Raw genomic sequence first — 22,576 nt, 5'->3', positions numbered from 1 at the left:
GAAAGTCTTAATTACATCATTCGCTGCTTTATTTCAATTTTCTGGGGATTAGAACAATTGTCAGAAAGCAGAATATAGAACTTGGTTTTGTTACTGTAAATAATTCAATATAAATCTTATTACAATGCTTTATAGCTCTATACACTTCCAAGGACATCTTTGATTCTTTCATGTTTTCCTAAAAAGATACCAGCATATGGGTAATAATAATACAGTCAAAATCCATTAAATGCACTGTTAAAAATGGAAGTTAGTCGTACTCATCAGAGTGAGTTATCCTTACAGCTGACATGAGGCAGCAAGCTAAGAACACACCAACTATCTGAAACATTGACAACCCAAATCCTAGAGCACCAAACACAGTACTTGTGAAAGTAACCAAGTATTGCATACGACTACGACAACCTGTCTTATACGCTACAGATCCAGTACATTCATTCATTACATCTTTGCAACATGACTGGGGCAAGGAAGATATCCAATCGGAAGGTCCATCCAAACCACAACACTGCATCGTATTCTGAAATTTATCCCACATTTTTTTATCCTTGTAATTTCTATTGTACTCGGAAAACGTTATCTTCATCTCGTCTGCTAGAAACGAGGAGAAAATACTGTACAGAAGAAACATTGAGACACCAACAGTTACTCCGAGAAGAAATATGAGAAATAACAAAAATATATACAATCTTAGTAAACATCGATGTGCCGCGATGGCACCCCAGCAACCGAAAAAGGAGATTAGAAATACCACTGCTCCCGAGATGATAGTTCCAATGGGTAGGATAGTCACTTTGTCTTCTAGGAACATGAAGTTTTCTCGCGCTTTATGATGAGCCACAACACCAACTGCAGTCAGCCCAATTCCAACAGCACCAAACGCTACATTGAAGATAAATAAAGCAAATTTTATGCAGGTCACTCCACAGATGCTCATGATTTTCAAACGGTTTTGCAAATCGACCACGAAACAACAACAACAGTCTTTACACTACAACGCTGTTTCCAGAAGATCAACAGGACATTGCATAGATAAACAGTCTTTATTTTTATTTATTTTTTTTAAAAAAAGCCCATTTAAGCACATTAAAAAAAAGAAAGAAAAAAGCTGTGGGTAACAGCTAACATTTCCTGTTACATTGCTATGTAACTGAGCTTTGAAGGCCATGTGCCAGCCGACATCATAGTTTATTCACACGCCAACAACGAGAGAGAGAGAGAGAGAGAGAGAGAGGGAGGGAAGTTTCATTCAACCCAGATGAAATGAGGGGAAATAAGGTTAATGATATTATGTAGGTTCTCACTGAAACTGTCATCACGTGTAGAAAGAAACATCCTTGCACGTGTTCATTAAAAAAAAAAAAAAAAAATGCAAAATTTTGACTGCGATCGCAATGTGAACTAGGGAATAAGTAACAAATAAAAATGGATGAAATAAGCGTCAACTTGCATCACAACAAAGGCCTTGCGTTAGGGTGGTTAAATCAGTAGATCTTTGAAGACTATCACATTTCGTGATTCATGGCTACTGAAGACCTTTAATCCTTCGCAAATTAACTTTGTATGACTTATTTATATAATTTTATCGTATGTATCAATGCAGTGACGCGAACTTACTCCTTTTCTCTTTCCCTAGTGTATGGTACCCTGTAATTACTGCATTGCTAGAACCCATTTTATTTCAAAACGAGCCAGTAGCGTGGTCCTGTAATCCAGATGTCTTGGAGGCAGAATAGTATGGTGAGGAACGACACCGTATGTCTTATCTTGCATGATGCTCAAAGCATCAGCCAAATGCAATACGTTTCAACTTCGTTCGTGGTACGGAACCCATATTAATGATAGTAGCGTCTTTTGTAACCTTGGTTGCATAAGGATGCAAAAAACAAAAAATTCAATTCCCAAATTTTGATATTACAATACGTATTCCCTTATTTAGAAAAAAAAAATGTTAATGTCTTCTTAAGAAGCACAAATATATATATTCCTTAAAAATGGATGGAAGATTCTGATGGACAATAAAGGAATTGTGAGTTATACATATTCACAAACATGTGTACTCCCGTTTCCTCCCACATTCTCATACCACCAATTCTTCCATCATCATTCACTTGCCTCTCGCTTAGCCTAAAGGGCATAATTATGGAACGTTAAACTGAAACATTTCATTTCATTTTCTGTTCGACCCAGCTATTTTTCTACATACCCACATTTCCATAGCTTACAGTTTATTTCCCTCGTTTCTATATAATCAGGGCCGTGCCGTGGAAAATCAGCGCCCGGGGCAAGAGTATACGACGGCGCCCCCATATATATATACTCCAAGCAATTTTTCCTATCTTTTTTTTCATTTTTTCTCTCGAATTTTCTCCCCCCTTAGTTCGGCGCCCGGGGCCGTCGCCCCGCTCGCCCTCCCCCCGCCACGGCAATGTATGTAAAAACATTTTATGTCTTTTTCTCAACTCGTTACTCAAGGGTCTACAAAATAAAGTTTTACGAGAATTTCTTTTTTTTTAAAAAAAAAACAACTATGATTTCAAGGTAAAACAATAAAAAAATCTAACTTTCATATGCAGTTGTTAATTTTATTAAAATGCTCAATACTTATTCTTTCGGATCTCTCATTACAAGCCAAAAATGGTAAGTGAGTCTTGTTGCTTACTTTCCTCACACAGGGTTCCTACTGATCTGGTGGAATCTAATTCCCTGACTTTCCTTGACCTTTGGCAGGAAATTTCCTGACTTTTATGACAGGTGTCCGATGACACTGACATATAAATAAGGAATAAATAACGGTGAATATTTATATATTAGAACATTTATTCTAGAGACAAATAGTAATCAATTGCTCATACGTACATTCCACTTACCTCCCACAAAAATCTAAGCAACGTCCCATATAATTGTTGACTAAGCTGAAATAGGTGTAGAACTAATGTTAGAGAAAATATATTTTATAAAATTTCCCTGATTTCCAATCTTTTTCCCTGACCAGTAGGAACCCTGTCAGAGTTTCCGAATTAGTCCCAGAAGCGACAGTCCTATTAACGACAGGAACTGTTATCTGTCCTATGAGCGACCGATTCATTTACATTGAGATGATGGAAGATATATGATTCCATCTCGTAAAATATGTTTGTCTCTGGCGTTATTAGCGCCCGAACAACCTTGGTATGAAATATGTACGTGTCAGTGATAGTGTTCGTCAAATATATTTTTCCGCTACTGTGAGTGCAAATAAAACTTGTTTTGAGTTAGAGTTGACACATTACATCAAATAACTTAACGCAGCGTTTCCCAACCGGTGTGCCGCGGCACACTGGTGTGCCGCCAATGGTCCGCCGGTGTGCCGCGAGGAAATCGAAATAAATTAATTCATGGCAATCAAATTGTAAAACATAGCGGAAAAAGTATATTTGTATTTCGCATTACTATGAACCTCTACTATGAATCTACAATTTTAATTTTCATACTCGGTTACATCTCTGTATATTTTTAATGTTGAAAAGTGTATTTATTATCATTGTTATGACCATTATTGCTTTTTTATTGTTGCAGACTGTTTCGTAATATCAGTCAATCTTTTCGACAAAGCAAACATGCATACAAATTACCTACATTTGTGTTTTAAAAATAAAAGAGATTTGTTTGTTCGTTCGTTATTTAGTGATCTTCCTTCTTAGTGAAAGATTGGATACAGTTTTTGAAAAAGTTCGAAAAAGGAAATCTTTTAGAATGAAAAATAAGCATAATAATTTACCGAAAACCAGTCATCGAGCTTTCTTCTCTCTGAGGAGATCCATAATCACAAAAATAAATTACCACGTTATTTTATATTTACAAATATTAATAATAATATCTACATGAGTGTGCCGCGAGAATTCAAGTTACACCTGTAGTGTGCCGCAAGTTGAAAAAGGTTGGGAAACGCTGACTTAACGAGACAACAGGGATATTTTCATGAAAAGTATATTGGTATGTAATTATTGAAAATCCAGTTGTAATATCCCCTTTGTTGAAAAGCTTTGTTTTCTGTACTTAATTTGATTCAAATTTAATTACTCACTAAGCACAGTAATATATTTTATTTTGAAAAACTTAAACGTGTAACAGTTTCGCCAACATTTTAGACTTTCTAAGACACTGTGAATAAAACTTTTAAAAAATGTCAATGATAAAAGACAGCTTTTGAGATCCCTTACATCTGATTGTCTATTCTCAACCAATCCCACCAATTACAATGCAGTTCACTCTAAACAATACAGAAGGTAAACAAACTTTTTAAACTACCTTCCCCCCCTATTGTAAGCTACTAAAACGAAAACTAATTGCTTAATTTGCCTTCCTCCCTTGTTTTGACTTATACATAAAAGCTTGTCGTGTAACAATCTGAAATGATCCCTTATAAGTAGACGAACTGTTAAGTTCTGTGAGACATTTTAACTTGTGTAATAATTTTTTCGAATACACTGTGTTTTTAGATTTCTTTGATATCCTCAAATGGTGAACACCTTTTTTTCCATGGGCGCCCGATGGGAAGGCATGGGTCGCCTCCCTGGCTCACAAAAATGTATACGTAATATAGCAAGCCACGTATATTAACCTTTACACGACGAAGTTGGTCGTTTTCGACCAATAGCGATTTTGGCTGAAAATACGGTTTGGTCCTTTTCGACCAAAAGAATTATTCAGACCAATAACTAATGTAGCATTGGCTATCCTGCATCAAACCTTCCGCTGCTAGCATCTGTGTGTTCTAAAACGATCAAAGAAACACGTGACTGAAATATGGTTCACCAGTTGTAACCCAAACAAACCATAAAATTGGTTACTTTTCCTCCCTTTATTTTTTTTTCATTTCTTCACGTTGACTTTTGTGACCGCTTGTTTATCAATTATTTCTGCTGACACGAGGAGATTGTTTCTCTTGTGAGGAACTCAGCTTACACTTCGAGGTGTTTATTACCAATGATGTTGATGAGATAAGGGAAAATGTGTGTGCGTGAATGCGTTTGTGTGTGTGTGAGAGTGTTTCTGTCCAGACAGTCCACACTCTATCCCTTTTGTGTGTTTCATGGTACATTGCGTTATAACTCTCCTATTTGAGCTTTTTCGTCCGGTTTTTTTTTTGTTTTTCAAGTCAAGAGGCATTGTAGAAGACCTTACGTATGGTTTCACACCTTCCTGCGTCGAGACATAGGAGGTGATGACGTCATAATTCTCAAATATATATATATATTTTCTTTTATTAAGCCTATGTTCATTATTTTTTGGCGGGCTTATTTTTGCACGTAGAAGATTGAAATTTTGCACAAACATTCACTCCACCGAGTAGTATTTAACAGATTTTTTTTAGATTTCTGCGTTAAAACAGGGGGGGATCCAGAGAGGGAAAAAGTTGAAAAAAGGGATATTTTTATCAAAAAATCCTTTTCTTCGGGATTTTCCCGTCTTAGATACATGGTGGAGACATGTGAATGGTACTGCCTGAAAGGCAGTTCTATTCTGAAGAAAACGATGTGCAAACCATGATTCTAGGGTAATTAGGGATGTCTCAGGGAATTTTCAAAAATATCCCTCTGTATACGGGAATATGGTACATTGTCAGTATATATATATTTTTGGCAGGCTTACTTTTGCACCTAGAAGATTGAAATTGTGTATAAACATTCAGTCCACCTAGTAGTATTTATCAGATTTTTTTTCAGATCTCTGCGTTAAAACAGGGGGGTCCAGAGGGGCTAAAAGTTGAAAAAAGGGATATTTAGACCAAAAAATCCCTTTCTTCGGGATTTTCCCGCCTTAGGTACATGATGGAGACACGTGAGTCGTACCGTCTGAAAGGCAGTTCTATTCTGAAGAGAATGATGGGCGAAACATGACCCTAGGGTAATTAGGGATGTGCCAGGGAATTTTTATCAAAATATACTTCTGTATAGGGGAATATGGGACGTTGTCGGTATATATAATTTTTTGCGGGCCTATTTTTGCACCTAGAAGATTGAAATTATGCACAAACATTCAGTCCACCGAGTAGTATTTAACGGAATTTTTTTTCAGATTTCTGCGTTAAAACAGGGGGGAGCCAGAGGGGCTAAAATTTGAAAAAAGGGATATTTACACCAAAAAATTCCTTTTATCGGGATTTTCCCGCCTTAGATACATGATGGAGACATGTGAATGGTACCGCCTGAAAGGCAGTTCTATTCTGAAGAGAATGATTGGCAGATTGTAGTTCTAGGGTAAATAGAGATGTCTCAGGAAATTTTTTACCTGAGATCATGGTGTTTTGCGGTAATTTGGGGCATTGTGGGAATTCTTGATAAAATTTCTCCCGCCCTTAGTATTCAAGATATAAACTTGAAATTTAGCACACACATTCAGTATACCAAGTACTATTTACCAGATTTTTTTTGAGATCTCTACGTTCACACAGGGCCGTTCCAGAGGGGCCCAAAGTGTGGAAAAAAATTCCCCCCCTACGAAATTTTATATTTAAAATCATTTTCCCCTCTCCTGGTATATGATACGAGCATGCAAGTGGTACCATTTGAAAGCCAGCTCCATTCTGAAGAGAATGAGGTATGAACCATGATCCTAGGATAAATAGGGGTGAAGATATGGATTTGTTTGTAAACTCTTACGAAAACGCTTTAAATGGCGCCGTATAAAAGGGGCTGCGGCATTTAAATCCCTCCGTCGTTTAAAGGTTAAATACCAGATATACTAGATGTGATACAGCAACCATGAAAATTTTCTTCGGGTGTGCCTACCGCTTTTTTATTTCTATCTTGATATAAACATACTCAATCTAAACTTATGCTCTGTATCATTTTAACATGAAATTTTTAATTATATTAGAATCATAGACAAAGGCGGAGCTACTCTAAATATTTAATTAGTTTTCCCCTTGATAGAGTCAATATATTCATAGAAATTAATTCAAAAATATAATATTAGGAAAAACGTATAAAATATTGTTAATGTAATGAGAACATTCTTACATTTTAAATTCAGGTAGAGCGAAATTTTTCATAGTACATTTTGTTCGGTTCTAAATTACATTAGCATGAAACAACTTAAAGAAGAGAGAACCTCATCTTCTTCCATTATCTTAGTATGAACGAATCGGTGACTCACAGGACAATTAACAGATCGAATCGGTCGCTCATAGGACAGTTAACAGTTCCTGTCGCTAATAGGACTGTCGCAAGTGGGAAGACACCGAGTTTCCGTACACAAAATGTGTCAGAAATAAAAACACGCATACTTGTATTCATCATTAGTAACACTTTAAAAATAACATATGCATGAAGAAAATTCAGAAGATAATGAATAAACAGCAAGGTTTCAGCGTAGGATTAATTCTCCTTAAAGATTACATAAGCAGTCGATGACACACGTATACATGAAAATGAGAAATATGAAATTAACAAATATGAATGACAAATAGGAACTGCTGTAAGGAAACCACAATTTTTAAGTAACTGCAGAGGAAACAACTATTTCAACCAACGTACTGATTGTGTGATACGAAATCAACACTTCTGAGGGTTGCTGCTAAAGTGTTTCCACTAATACCACGACCATTAAACTGAACTTTAAATATAACTATTAATTAATATTCTGAACGGAAACTAACATAAAGGGAGAAAGAAACAGTCTTCTTCTTATTATTATTATTATTATTATTATTATTATTTTAAAGATATTCCAAATGAACATGTCTTAGGTTCCATACATCGAATAAGAGACTTATGAAGTAGCCTTTCCAAAAATTAAAAAAAAAAATTAAAATTTGGAACATACAAAATTCCATATAATATTTACAACACATCCTTTCGAGATTTACGAAATGTTATGCAGTGGTTTTACGAAGTCCCTTATTGTTAAGTAGACGTCACTAAATTGTATGATAAAATCATTTTAAAGATGTATCATGCAGTGACGTAATTTAGAATTTTTGGTAGGTTAAAAAAAATATAGCGTACACTCACCCCGTACGCTTTTATTTCGTAAATTTAAGGTGAGTATACGCTGGATTATAAAAATGTTAGATGTGTATACGCCGTACACGCATTATTTACATAACTAGTGTTATGTTAAAGTATTCAACTGTACAGTCCGCAGCAAAGAAAAAAAAAAGCAACATTGACCATGTACCGTAAGTTTATTGTGAAACAACGAAGTCTTTTGCTCCAAAATAAGTGTGCAGGGGAGGAGGCCGAGGTTTCTCCTGGCGTGCCACATAGACGTTATGTTGATTCCCTGCGCTGTTAGGCGTAGTTTCACAAAAACTTACATGCTCATGTTGCAGGTTTTTTGCTGCGGACTGTACAATAAAGTTAATTTTCAAATAGAAGACCACTGTGGTGTAAAGTTTTCCATGTGAATTTGCTCAACTTACAGTTAGTACTGAAGTGTTATTGTGTTTTATAAATGATGAAGTAAGTAGTGAGAAAAATCTTAAGATTTATTTGCATGTGAGGGAACGGATGAGGATTTATTTTCAAGTATTATTATAGTAGTTCTTGTTACGAGAGCTGATGGAAAACTTTCTTCAAACTTCTACTTACAGTAGCGTTAGCGTTCCGGTATCATAAAACTCGGACGAATAGATTTCTATTCGTTTACTTCTCACATCAGTTTGAAAAAGTATGCTGTTTATTTCATCAGAAAATTTGTACTGTTTATCACATTGTGTGTGTTTATTTGTGTGTGTGTGTTTTTAATGATTCCACCATTAAAGGTTTTAGTCTATCTTTCGGCTTCTTTCTATGCGGTATTACTAGCACTAATTTAACACTAAGTTTGTGCATAGGCTTCATCTTAACCGGTTGAATGAGTGGAGTGAACCCAGAAAATTAACTTAATCAGTGAACCCAGCCCCACCCAATTTTTTTTTTTTTTTTCACTTTTGTGTAACCACAGTAAGTGATACTTCTGGATGGTACACCCATACGGAAATTTACGGCAAAAATGTACCATCCAGAAGTGTCCCTTACTGTACGAATTTTTGGCATGTTTCAAAGTTGGTGTGGGTGGGGCCAGGTTCACGGACATATCTTATTGTAAGCAGTAGTTATGGATGCACTACTTCAAGTTTGAATGTTGAAGTCGCATAGTTTGGAAGTCTACCAAAGTTTCTCGTCTGGTCACAATCACTATCCGTGAGTTCTAATCTACACAACTTATTTTTAAGCCGAATTTTTACAAGTATTACCCTTAGATTTAAGTTGAGATAAAATGTTATAATTTCTAAACAATAGCAATACGATAAATTACACCATCATCCATCACCGTTTTCAAAGGCATCAAGCCAGAAATTGTCAAGCGGAACATGGTCTATCTCTCGCCACCCACCACTCCATTCTTCCTGTGGCCTCCGCCCAATTCAGTCTCAATTCAACACACAAAGGACTTCGTTACGCCTTCATTCAAATCCATTGGCTTCTGGCTAACAACATGCTTCTCTGTTCACTACACTCCAGAAAGGTTTATCTAGGCGTTATTATAACAAATGTATCACTAACAAATTTAATTTTCTTTTACACCTTTCAGAAACAATTCCTCAACTCTTGCGTTTACCTATAACTTCTATAAAAATTATGTAAACCAACACAAACGCCGACAATGCTCAACAATAAATTTAAATGAAAGTATTTACTGGTGGTAAAGGAAGCGCGACTATGTTAATAACAAAGAAATTCCTTTAGCATAAAAACAAGCACGGCAATTAACACATTATAAATGAAAGTCGTTCACACTCAGTAGTCGTTAGCAGAATTGTTGGACTAAATTAAATTTAATGTGTTACGACTTTCAGAAAATCTCGTTTCGGTTTTTACCAAAGTAAGCGAATAGTGACCCATTGCATGTCATTAGTTTGTAAATAAAACTGTTAACGTCATTTCGTACAAAGTTACATCAATGAAACAGGAAGAATTCCATAAACACGCCTTTAAGTTTAGAATTTGATTCCGGTATCTACTGTGCATTGTGTTGCTTGGTCTGTTGACATATGGCTAGACATAATAGATCAGTCTGCAGTATATACGAATTAAAAAATGTGCAGTAAGTCAAAATCATTAAATAATTTTGTTGTTTAGTAGTATCTTTCCTCGCATAATCAAATTACGATATATGATTTTATTCTACATCTTTCCCTCGAAAGTACAAACGTATTACAAATAAATCTGAAACAATTGCAGTAAATTAATGCTTTTTTTCTTTAAATAAAGTTTCGTTTCCGGATTTTCGCGACTTATCTATAAAAAGCTATTGGTATTTTACTTTGAACATTAAATATGTTCTAATATCCGATGTGATCTTTTAAACAAGATATAATTGATGTAAATGCACCAATGGAGAGACACAATGGAGTCTGTTCAAGTGATCTTCATTTTAAAATAACAATATGTCTAATACAAATATAAAGAATTTGAACGCAGATTTTTAAAAAATTTTCATATTAGTTTACATTTAATTTCTTTGAAAATTGCTTACTAACGTAAATATACAAAAATGTATTCTCATGAGGTGATATTTTAATGACATTTTTACATAAAAATTTGAATGATATTTTAAAAACAAAACAGCATCATGAACGTAAGATGGGCTAAAACAGTTTCGATTCAATCAAGTAGTTATTACTGAAATTTCGTCAGTTAATGATGATTGACGAATAATAAATAATAAGAAGCAGCCGTAGCAAGAAATACTAAAGGTACATATTTATATTTAAAAACTTAAAACTTTATATATATATATATATATATATATATATATATATATATATATATATATATATATACTGTAATTCCTTTGTCCTTATAACACTGAAGGTCAAGAGATCGAGAGCAAATAGGAATAAAAAGAAGTTAAAAAACAAAACAAAAAATGATGAATCAATAAAACACTGAATAGAAGAATCGTAAAATAGCCTGTAAAAAGAGCCAATAAATGAAAAGAATTCTCGTTTAATATCCTACATGTATGGCTCTAACTGAATGGCAACGAGCATGAACTGAAACAAATAAGTATGATATAATAAGTAAATGAAGTGGGAGAGAAAGGAAAAGCACACATGTGAAATTGTTCCATTCATACATAAAGCTCACAAGAAGCAACAAGGAAACAAAACTGGAACCCGCTGCTACATTTATTAAAATGATGCAACTCGCTGAAACATGGAGAATCATTGACATATCTTTAATGCTTTGATTGCTTTTTAAGATTCCAGTGATATTCATTCTAAATTACGTAACACTTCTTATCAGAGTGCGGAGACGTGCGGAGAGAAGTGCGGAACACTTCTTATCAGAGAGTTCACTTTATGTATGCATAGAAAATTAGTGTTGAATTCTGTTCTGAAATTAAAGTTAAAAGACCTGCTTGCTTTAACTAATCTCTCCTTTTGTAAAGAATATTGCTAAATATTGCTTTTTAAAAATTGAAATACCAACACAAATGGCTTTAACAAAGATGTTAGTATTATTTTTACCATGGTCTATGTTTATTTGCTGACGAGAAATAGAATTATTTTATTAAGATTGCGAAGTAGCTATACGGATTCTTTCATACATACAGTTTATAAGTAGTAACTACTATAATCCTCCGTTTTAATGGATAAAAAGGGGATAACAACGATCCGATTTTGCCGATTGTCGGTAAGTTCTATCTGCAATGGCTAATACACAATTACATTACGAACGAAATAATGAGTTGGTTTGGGTTAAGCATTCTGTGCAACAGCTAGACTATAGGAGACGTGACCTACAGCTTAACGTGGGGTCCGAACCACATGAGCCCCCGCCCGAAATCAAACCCGACTCTTCCACCCCGATGACATACGTTAATCATATAGTCACGAGTGAGCTTACGAAACACAGAGAAATAACATAGTACTATAATTTTAAGCGATCAGAGTGTAAAATACCTATCGACATCAGTACTGCCCACGAGATTATTTGGATAAGCCTCGTCTCGTCTTGATTTTCGGAAAGCTTTTCTCGTCTTGGATTGTAAATGCATGTACAAAATTTATGACCTGATATCTAGAAGTTATCAGAATTCTTTCGCGTCAGAAAAAGTCCATAAAGGATGTGACATAATATTGAAACCATATTTTTATTGGAGTATGGTCTATATTGTGTAATTATTTGCGCATCTTTAAAATGCTCTTCACTATGTTTTTACAATTACTTTATCAATTTATAGTTTTTTATACACTGAATCATGTAATAATAAAATAGTGATTGAGATGTACGGCTTGGGGGAAGTAGTGTTACTTACTAGACTCGAGAAATGTTTCGTTTCGTGGGCAACACAGTATATAATTTATAATATAAATTCAGCTTAAATATTTTAAGCTTAAAATGAAGACGTTCAAACTGAATTTGAATGACACTTCTGATTTTTGTTAAATGGAGTTTTGTAAAACCGAAAGATGAGTGTACTTATAAATTACATATACACAAGGAGATATTTATCTACCTACAAGAGAGAATTAACAATTTGCTATAAAAAATCGAAATTCGACGATAAAATTTATACACTTGAGCTTACAATTCGCTCATCATACGAGGAAAAGATAAGAAAAGGAAATTTCGTATGGAATAAAATGTGAAAATATTCTTCTATGCTAATATCCAATTTCAAAATTGCACAATTCACAAAATTAAATTCTACTGGAACAGGTGAAACTCTTTTCCATTTGCCTTAGATTGGTAAATAAGAATAATAAATACTTTAAGGTTGTCTAAAAGTATTGATCATCTGGAGCTCATGGAAACATGTTTATTAAATTTGGAATTAATATTATGCAATCACATATGCACTATTTTGTTCAATGACCACTTTTACAGCAACATCACAATCCTCTCTATATAGAAATTTTGTGGTTTCTAGTTAAATAACAAACGACCTGTAGTTTTCACAGGTCTCTTTTGAAACTAACTTACTACCACTCTGGAAGTTCTGCAGAGGCCGAAACAAAGTATAGTCTGGTGGGTGCAAGGTTCGGGTTATACGATGGATGTATTAAAACCTCCCAGCAAAGTTCTTTCAATTTCTGACAGTTCGGAACATGGGGTATGCGGCCTGGTGTTGTTAGCGTGGTACGACACTTCTGTTGACTAGTTCCGGCCGTTTCTTTTGATTTGCTAGGTGCTACTTCGACAATATAGGTCTGAGTTTATCCTCCCGCCCAGCGGCAACTGTTCGTGATGCAAAATGCCCTTCCAATCTCACCACACGAACACTATACCTTTCCTGGGCGTCAGTGTTGACTTTGGCACAGGCTTCGACCGCGATCTTTTTTCACATGTTGTTGCAGGTTATCCATTTTTTTTAATCACTCGTGATCAACTGCTTGAGAAATGGTTCGAGCTCATTACGTTTCAGTAGAGATTCACAGATAGAAATTCCATCAAGTAAATAGGGGGGCGCGGTGGCTCAGTAGTAGAGCGTTCACCTCTGGTGCTTGGGGTCCCGGGTTCGATCCCAGCCCCCGCCAAGTGAAATTAGTGGTGGACAAACACCGTGCTCGTGGATTTTCTCGGGGTTCTCCCGTTTCCTCCCACTTTCTTCATTCCACCATTTCACTCATCTCTCATCATCACCGTCTCCTTTAGCCTCACCGGCATAACCGTGGGACGTAAAACTCAAAGATTTCATTTCATTTTCCATCAAGTAAACACTACTGAATCAGATTATGTGTGGGATCCAAACGTTGTTTTTTTTTTTTTTTTTTTTTTTTTAAGCCAGTTTTCTCAAAATGATTTCACACTGGTCATGGGTGTTTAGGCACTGGACATGTAATGACTGCTTACATGTCGCTCTTGACAGAATATAATCCACTTTTGTTGCGATTGGTCGCCCACTGCGAGGAGTCCGCTCCTTCCTCCCTTCACAAATATTTTGAAATAACACTCCTGTCTAATCACGTGATCTAGTGGTAGCGGAAAAATTACTGTTTGGAAGGAAGATAATAGGAATGACGAGAACAGAAGATTAAACAGGGCTCAAAATAGACAATATGTTAGGTATTATAGAAATTAGCGTTTATTGTAATACACTAATATTGGATTATTTGCGCAATGGAAAGTATCTTAGCTTCGATTGTATCATACTACTCGCTGTCTGTAGCATAACTTTACCCCAGAAAACTTTTGTTCATGAGGTAAAGCAAGAACATAAACGCAGGTCATAAAAAAAATAAGGCCTGCCACGTGTCTGAACAAAATGTTTCCAGATTAAAAATACTATTTTGCTAACTGGCTAAGAGGTTCATAAAAATCGAACAGATTTTCTTCAAGGCCTAAAATGTTAACGGTTCATCTGCTTCAAGAGGAAGTAAAGAGGACAGTTGAGTACCATTAACATTAAGAAAAACTATATATTTTTTCTTCTTCTTGTTCTCTTTTACAAACCTTTTCTATTGTCATCAAAGAAACATTAATGCCAAGCACTGAATTACACTTCCCGTTCTATGAAAAAAAAAAAAAAAAAAAAAGACGGTTTCTTGACTCATCTAATGACATTACCGCATCAATGAGCCGGAAAATCCCTTATTATAGAAATAGCAATTGCACCAGTAACTTTGCAGTAGTTTCAACACTTACATTAACAATGAATTTAAATTAATTGTTTTGACACTGTATTGAAGTGTAACAAAGCAAAGCAGGTTAGAGGAAAGTGCTTTATCGAACAAATTTCTCCTGTGAATACGGTGGTGTTTCGGTACACGAACCACAACTGTGATCTTATTTAGAAGAAAAAGCGATTTAAGGTTTCTACAATGTGTTTCATTAAGGAAATTTATTATTTTTTTGCCCCTGAATACATTTTGATGCCAAACACTATATTAAGTACATGAAATATATGTTTGTCATTCCCTCAAATGAGGAAAAGCTTAAAAACGGAAAATATTTAAATGATTTCTTAAAAAAATACTATACCGTCTTTAATTCAACAAGTAAGACTTTTGATATTCCATTCATGTTTAATTTATTAGAACTAACGTTTCAAAGGCAACTGACTACCTCTATTATCAGAGTTGTTACTAATTTAGAAAACATTTCTACTGACAATACAAATCTAATGAAAAAGGAGTGGCCCCGCGTAGCGTAGTCGCTAACGCCCTCACTTTCAGTGCGAGCGGTCCAGGGTTCGATTCCCGGTGGGAGCACTTGCTCGAAAAAGTGTAAAACGCTTTTTCAGGCCAGCCACCCTGAATGAGGTCAGCCAAATGCCGGGGTGGTACCTAACTTATAGGTCCCAGGCCGCTTCCTTCCTTCCCTAATCCCATCCCTTTCCCCAGATTGTGTGCTCGCCGAGGGACGTCATCCCTCAAAACATGAAGGGCTAAATGGTCTTAGATGCCGAAGAACTGTAAACTATTGTTTTTTTTTTTTTTTTTTTTAAAAAAAAAAGGCCACCCACGAAGGGATATATTCTAGCAACCATACGTAGGAAATTTTAATACTTTGACATGAAATAAATATGTCGATTGGATAAAGATTATTCACATTACTTTGACTTAATTCTATGGCTAACATTAGGTCTTTCTTTCAAGGAGAGGAAGGTAGACACATTTTGAAAAAGAATATACATAATATGGCTTTTCCTCGACATAGTTACATCAGACTTTGTATCTTTAAAATAATAATAAAATAATAATAATAATAATATAATAATAATACGCCTCTTCAGTTTGTAAACAGTACTATGATACAAATATCCAATTCAAGTAGTATGTGTCGCATGAGACAAGATATATCTGCAAGCTAAAGTGTATTGTTTTTCACATACAGGTAAATAAATAATCTATAATCTGCTTCAGCAGAATATAAACTGTCAGTACTGACAACAAACGACATATTTTTCAGCACACCGTTTTTTTTTTTTTTAAAAAAAAAAGAAAACTCGAAAACTACGTAAGAGAATTCATGCCCAGAACGACATTTTTATTCTGCACAATATCATCTATATACTGATATATGCCTCATATTTACACAATATTATAGTTAAATTTAACTCAAATAAAAATGTTTAATTTTTGTTTATCACCTTCAAGCAGCATCACTTTTGAGATTTACAAACATATTCCTGTCTGCCGATTTTCTCGAAAACTACGCATGAGGGTTTACACTCACTCATATAATCCTGTTTAGCACTATGAGATCTATCGGTTATTGTTATGTTTCATCTTTGGACTTTTTCTTCCGTTAAATGATAATAATATTGCAGAATTTTGTACTACACGTAGAAAAGAGAAAAAAGAAAACATTTCACATTCTCACAGTGATTAATTTTTAAACATTCTGTTATCATCAACAAACTATCCATATGACGTCTCCCAGGCGAGAGAAAAAAAAATTGGGGTTAACACGAAGTGACATCCAACATGTTTCTCCAGCCTCAATCTGCAATGCCATATAAGGTTATCTGGCTTCAGTGGCCTCCAGCTACTAAACCCTTTGATTTACAACGATGTTATTACGTTACTTATAGGCTTCGTTGCTGCTGGGTGATTTACTACATGAACAGAGTAAACTGCATCTCAACCGAAAAGATTCACAGTTCTCAAAACACATGGTAGCACAATTACAGTTTGTTTCCCTAACGTTATGTAGCACATTTCAATGAGCATCATATCAATATTTTTCTTCACGACAGACATGCGCTAGATTTTTCTAATAATACCATTCAAATTCAATATTAACTGCAGTCAACATTCTTCTCATATGAGTTTCGGGTTGCTGAAAAATTAATTGACGAATTATATAGCTAATTATGCCTACATGTGGATGATGGATTTTTCGCTGGATACAGCAGCAATCTCGATTGGCTATTTTCCAGGATTTCTATTCATCACGCCAGGCGCAAATAACAGAACATAAATTGTATTCTTTTTCTTCCTCTCCAGCAACCAATCACGGATTGAATGTAAATTTATTTGTATTAAATAGTAAACCATTGTAAAGAAATAGAAGTATTGATGTAAATTTAAAAAAGGGGGTACGCTGTCATTTTCTCTTCTAGGATTTGTACAGTCCTGTTCAAAAAATTCTAGCCACTCATCTCTTTTAAAGGTCCTATTCTAGCAATGTACGTATGGAATATAATACTTTTGGTTTGAAATCAAGATTCCACCTGGGCAAAAAAAAAAAAAGTTTAATTTCACTTACGGATAATAGAGTTTTGATATAATTTCACTTACGGATAATAGAGTTTTGATATAAAGGTGGGTGGGGAAGTTTGCACAAAAATGTACACTTCGAATAAAAAATATTTGATTGAAAGAGAGGGAGAAGTAAAAATTCCTAACCATTCTTTTAATTTTACTGGCGCTCTCAAAGCTCCAATCACTCACTAATTTTACACCCTCAATCCTGCTGCCCTGCGGTGCTAATACTACTGAGCGCTTGACTGCATACAAACTAACTAGTGTTGAAATAAGAATGTGCAACAATTTCTTATAAAACCGTAAACACACACCAACTCACAAATTTCGACAATGAAATACCACTGAGTTTAAATTTTAACAAATTCGGACCATTCATTGCAAGGTTGCCAACAAATATTTTAAAGAAAGTTACACTACTGTATCAACATAATTCAAATTTTAACTAAGCAGTAGAGTTAGTGGGTGCCTCATCAAATTTTATTATGAATGTTATTAACAAGGAACAAACGGCACTAACAAACACATTTTCGAAAAATAAAAAAAAAAAAAAAAGCTAAATGAGGTAAAGCATTATATTCAAATGTTCTCTGAAAATCAAACTCTAAATCACGAGAACTTTCTGAGTTTCAGAATTAAAAGAAAGAAAAATAAATACAGTAGCTGACAGATGGCTACACTTGCCTCAGAACAGCCACCTTGTAAAACTATTAATTCCATATAAGCCTATTTTTATAAAAGATTGAATGGAAATTCTTATAACATTCAGTAGTAAGGGGAAAAAAAGCAGGACTGGTATCGATATCACCAGTTCCAGGAACTTTCATTAGTGGTAACTATAACAAATAACAGCTGATGGATTGCTATACCTTAGTATATGAAGCAAAGATTAAAATTAAAAAAAAAAAAATCTTAATATTGCCTATATGTGAACACACAACATTTCACAGTGATAATAACATGAAAACAAGTATTAGCTATTTGAAATATCGTTGTTGTAATCAACGGAGAAGAAAAACAAATACTTACGCTTCACAATATGGCTGTTTGTTGAAACCTTTGTAGGTCCTCATATTGAGGGTCATGTTGCACACCTGACATTTGAAACACTGTTTGTGCCATATCTGGAAAAGAAATTACTTTTTGTAATGAACAAAAGAAGTAACACTAACATAAATGATATCTAGTTAAGTACAATAAGTAATACGATTACTAAGCTACTATAATCCTTACGTTACTTCCCACTTGGTTTACCGCATAAAATTGTGGGAAACATCTCGACTGGTGGCTTAATTACAGATTATACAAGAAAATGATTATGCGCACGACATTTCATTCATGACCTTTGAGTTTCTGTTTCAAAAGTTTTAACGGTAATTTTAACTTCACCTCGTTCCTCAATGAAAGTTTGTTTTCAGAAATGAAAAATTAGAAGCTTGACCAACATTGAATGGTAAGTCTTTTTTTTTTTTTTTTTTTTTTTTTTTTTTTTAATGTTGTACAACTGAAATTGATGAATAAATCTCTCGAAAACATTCTTTCGAAGAGCACAGTGAACATATGTATTGATCGTACGTACTACAAGTATCTTAGAATCATTAGTTCCCAATCTTTTTTGACTGATGAAACAGTTTAGCGAACGATCATGATATCGCGACACGCTTACTTGACTCCTTCATTAATAAATTTCAATAGTGTATGACGAAGTTTCTATAATGCAGGGACTATATAGTACTGAGCACTGTTGCTACTGCTGAAAGTGCTGATGATACAGTCGGACTCAAAATTGTTTTTAAACTTTAAATGCTTCATGATTTTTAAATTCTTAAATTTTGCGACACAATATAGGACTCCGTGACACATCAGTGTGGCGCGACATACCGGCTAGGAGTCACTGCCTTACACCAAAACTTTCGAGTTAGGAAATTCTGGAAGCAATGATTTCCCTTCCTAGAGACTTGATCATACTACCTGTCAGGGTTTGAAAAACCCCCGTGTTTTTTTAAAAAGCCCAACCACCTGGACCAATGTGGGTTTTTTCGGGTATTTTCGGGTTTAATTGGATTTTTTCGAAATATTTCAATGTTTTGGGGGTAAAAGTGTTAAAATGTGATTTAAGATAATCATTGTCACAACAATTTTCTGTTCACTGTAGTTTTGAAAAAACTGCCACCATTTTGAAATTTTACGTTGGATCGCTGCCGAAGCATATACTGCTAATTTAGAGTGTCTCGTGCTTCTACTCTGAACATGTCAACTTAAAAGACCAAAAAGTGCACTTTGTAGTGTGGATATCCGAAATTTTAAAAAAAGAATGGCTGCCATTTTGAAATTTTACGTTGGTATGCCGCCAAAATCTATACAGGTAATTTAGTGTGTCTCGTGCTGGTACCCTGAAAATGTAAACTTAAAAGACCGAAAGTGATACAATGTAGTATGTGTGGTACAGGCAGACGAACGAACAAATGTAGATTGAATCATCCCAGGAGCCTCAGTGACGTTCGCCAAATATGAACACCAAATATATTAATTTTAAACAAAGATATATAATTCGTGTTTTACAAAATAAATGTTTCAAAATGTCTTATACGACATAAATATTTTCCAGTGTAAAATAAAAAGTTTTATTGTTGGATTTCACTTCCGATACATTGTGCGTTCAATTACGGGATTTTCCCGAGCACTGGTTGCAAGACAGCTCTTTCCAGAAAATTAATTTAAAACAATTAACACAGACATAATTCATATTTTATAAAGTAAATGTTTCAAAATGTCTTAAATGAAATTCAATATCTTCCAGCGTAAAATAAATAGTGTTATTGTTGAATTCTTCAGTTGCCACGCTTTGTGCGTTGAATTGCGGGAATTTTCCGAGCACTTCTTTCGTTACTTTTTTTTTTTTTTTTTCGAAAATGCAGCTTTTTCTTGGTATACATTGAAACTTCCACTAGTAAGGAAGTGTGAATTCTGCATTTGAAAGAGTTACGTAATCTTCGGAACTCCGAGCATTAAGCTTCTTAAATTTGAAAAGAATTTTTACGCTATTGCTGGTGTTGATTCTGCAGAATGCTTATTTGAAGAGTAGCAACAAATAACTGAACTAAACTGTTGTTGTTGGAAAACCAAATTTTACTGATGAATATTTGTGTTACCATCAATTATTTGAAGAGTAGCAACAAATAACTGAACTAAACTGTTGTTGTTGGAAAACCAAATTTTACTGATGAATATTTGTGTTACCATCAAAGGTAATAAAACAATAATACTAATAGTTTTACTAATGCACTACATACTGGTAGTACCGGCACCTATGGCCTTAAACCCGATGAGGGATAACGTCCCTCGGCATCGCCGAGTCAGCGAGCACACTTTTCACGGAAAGTATTTTCTAAAATATAAAATTGCATATTTTACTTCAAACAGGCTATAAGCATAAGCTATACATTATTTTGTTCTATAATTACCTCAAACTAAGGTTTTTTTTAAAGATATATATATATATATATATATATATATATATATATTAAATTTATTCAGTGCATTCAGAAGTCTTATGTTATTGTATACCTTAGCGTAAAAGCACCTAATTCGTCCAAGAAAAGTCCAAAATTTGATAAAAATCACTTTCAATGTAATCACCTTCGTTGTACCAACAGTATACTAACAAAAAGCTCAAAAACCCAGGTGTTCTTTTTTTTCAGGTGAGTCCAACCCGAAAAAACCCGGTGGTTTTTATCGGGATGATCCCACTTGGGCAAACCCTGCTATCTGTGTTTCACTTCCCCTAGATTATTATTTTTTTAATCACTGGTCTATAGTACACTTTGTCAATTTTCTACAAGGTATATAAACTTTCAATTCCTATATTAAATTACGTGTAATACAATGTAAGTACAAAATATGTAATGATGTCACAGTGATTAGTTTGGTATTGGCTCCCTACAAGAAACTGGTATAAGCAACAGTAAATTTTGGTTGAAAATGTATATATTTACCGTTAGAATTCTCCGTGCAATACAGTTCACCTTCATGTGAATAAGTACCGATTTCGCGAACAACGAATTGTAATAAAAACAGGAAGGGAATCAGAATTAGTAAATTTCACTATAGTAAGAAAAACGTTAGTCTTTTTTTTATATATATATATATACAGTACATTTTAATTATTTATAAACACACTATACTTACTTCCTGTAACAAATTCGTTAACTCGAAGCCCGAAATTTCGTGGCCAACAACTCTGGAACTAAAGATCTGAACAAATCTGAAACATTGGTAGTCCTTAACAAGCTTAATATGAGTCTGAAACATCGTGGTATGCATGTATTTGGTTTTTGAATTATTGGCTATCGAACTTGGGGGTTAGACTCAAGTAAATCCAAATCCCAACTTGGGCTGCAAATAATTCGAGGACCAAAGAAGTTCACAAAACATTCATACGTGTAGTAAGCTCACAAAAATCTACCATCATGTAGGGTGGCCAGGGGTCCTGTTTTTGACCGGACAGTCCGGCTTTTGGAGGTCCTGTCTAGAGTCCGGCTTAGTCGTCGAGCCGTCGCCAATTTGTCCTGCTTTTCAATTGCCTCATTATAAATGTTTAACTTTCCACTATTCTGATGATTCGATGACTCCAGTCTCATACATTTCAGAATTTGAAAATTAGTACATTTGACAAATTTAGAGTTCCAAAATCTGGTAAGAAAACTATTAGATTGACAACCCTGGACAGGCCATATCAATTACAAATATCTGTCTGCTTCATAAGCCTTTAATTGTTTTAAAAAAGAAATATGACTGCGTCGTATACACACAAATTTATATGAGACACTAGTTGCTTCCGCATGGAAATGCCGACTGTTCTTTTGAAGATTTTGTTAGTTCTGTTGAGGCGTGTAATATTAAATCCATTGATATGGATGGACTTTACGAAAAAAAGGTTTACAAATTCATAAAATCTGGCTTTCAAAGTCAATGTGTCCGGCCTTTTAATCATTGCATTCTGGCCACCCTACCATCATGTCTAATTTTAGCAAGATTGGATTAGTTCCATCACTCGCTATAATGAAATTTCAGTTTGTTCAAACGAAGCTTTGATGGTCAGTAACTTGGAAACCAAAGAGTTAATCAACCTTTTACCACTACACCAAGTTTGGTCGAGACCGGATGGGTTTTACCTATCGTGATTTAGTAAAATTTCTTCATTTCACTAAGTGCAAACCCAAACTTGGTGGTGAATATCTCGAGAACGAATGGTCGGTATATCAAATATCATGATTGTACTAAGCTACTGCCATACCAAATTTGGTCAAAATCAAATTAGTAGTTGATAGCAGACCATACAAAATGATATTTTACTAATTAAATCGAATCCAAACTTTGATAGCCAGT

The 22,576-nt window shown here is 34.6% G+C and overlaps 2 protein-coding genes across 4 annotated transcripts in view; both read right to left on the bottom strand.

The window, feature by feature from the left end:
* Nucleotides 1-22,576, bottom strand: part of Lasp (LIM and SH3 domain protein Lasp) — a 164,564-nt gene that overhangs the window by 100,110 nt on the left and 41,878 nt on the right. For all 3 annotated transcript variants that reach the window (XM_081736245.1, XM_081736244.1, XM_081736243.1), the window contains exon 2: nucleotides 18,218-18,312. In XM_081736245.1, the coding sequence (XP_081592371.1) occupies nucleotides 18,218-18,312 (95 nt within the window). The remainder of the gene's footprint in view (nucleotides 1-18,217; nucleotides 18,313-22,576) is intronic.
* LOC145669070 (tetraspanin-6-like) lies at nucleotides 251-962 on the bottom strand. Its single transcript, XM_081737427.1, has one exon. The coding sequence runs from the start codon at nucleotides 935-937 to the stop codon at nucleotides 251-253; it is 687 nt and encodes a 228-aa protein (XP_081593553.1). The 5' UTR covers nucleotides 938-962.

This window comes from Thermobia domestica, chromosome 13, assembly GCF_964235325.1.
Source record: "Thermobia domestica chromosome 13, izTheDome1.hap1.1, whole genome shotgun sequence".
NCBI classification, from domain to species: domain Eukaryota; kingdom Metazoa; phylum Arthropoda; class Insecta; order Zygentoma; family Lepismatidae; genus Thermobia; species Thermobia domestica.
Note: the sequence above shows the minus strand (reverse complement) of the source record. Positions and strands in the feature narration are given on the sequence as shown.

Excerpts from the sequence above, each read along its gene's own strand:
- LOC145669070 (XM_081737427.1), bottom strand. The coding sequence starts at position 937 with ATGAGCATCTGTGGAGTGACCTGCATAAAATTTGCTTTATTTATCTTC.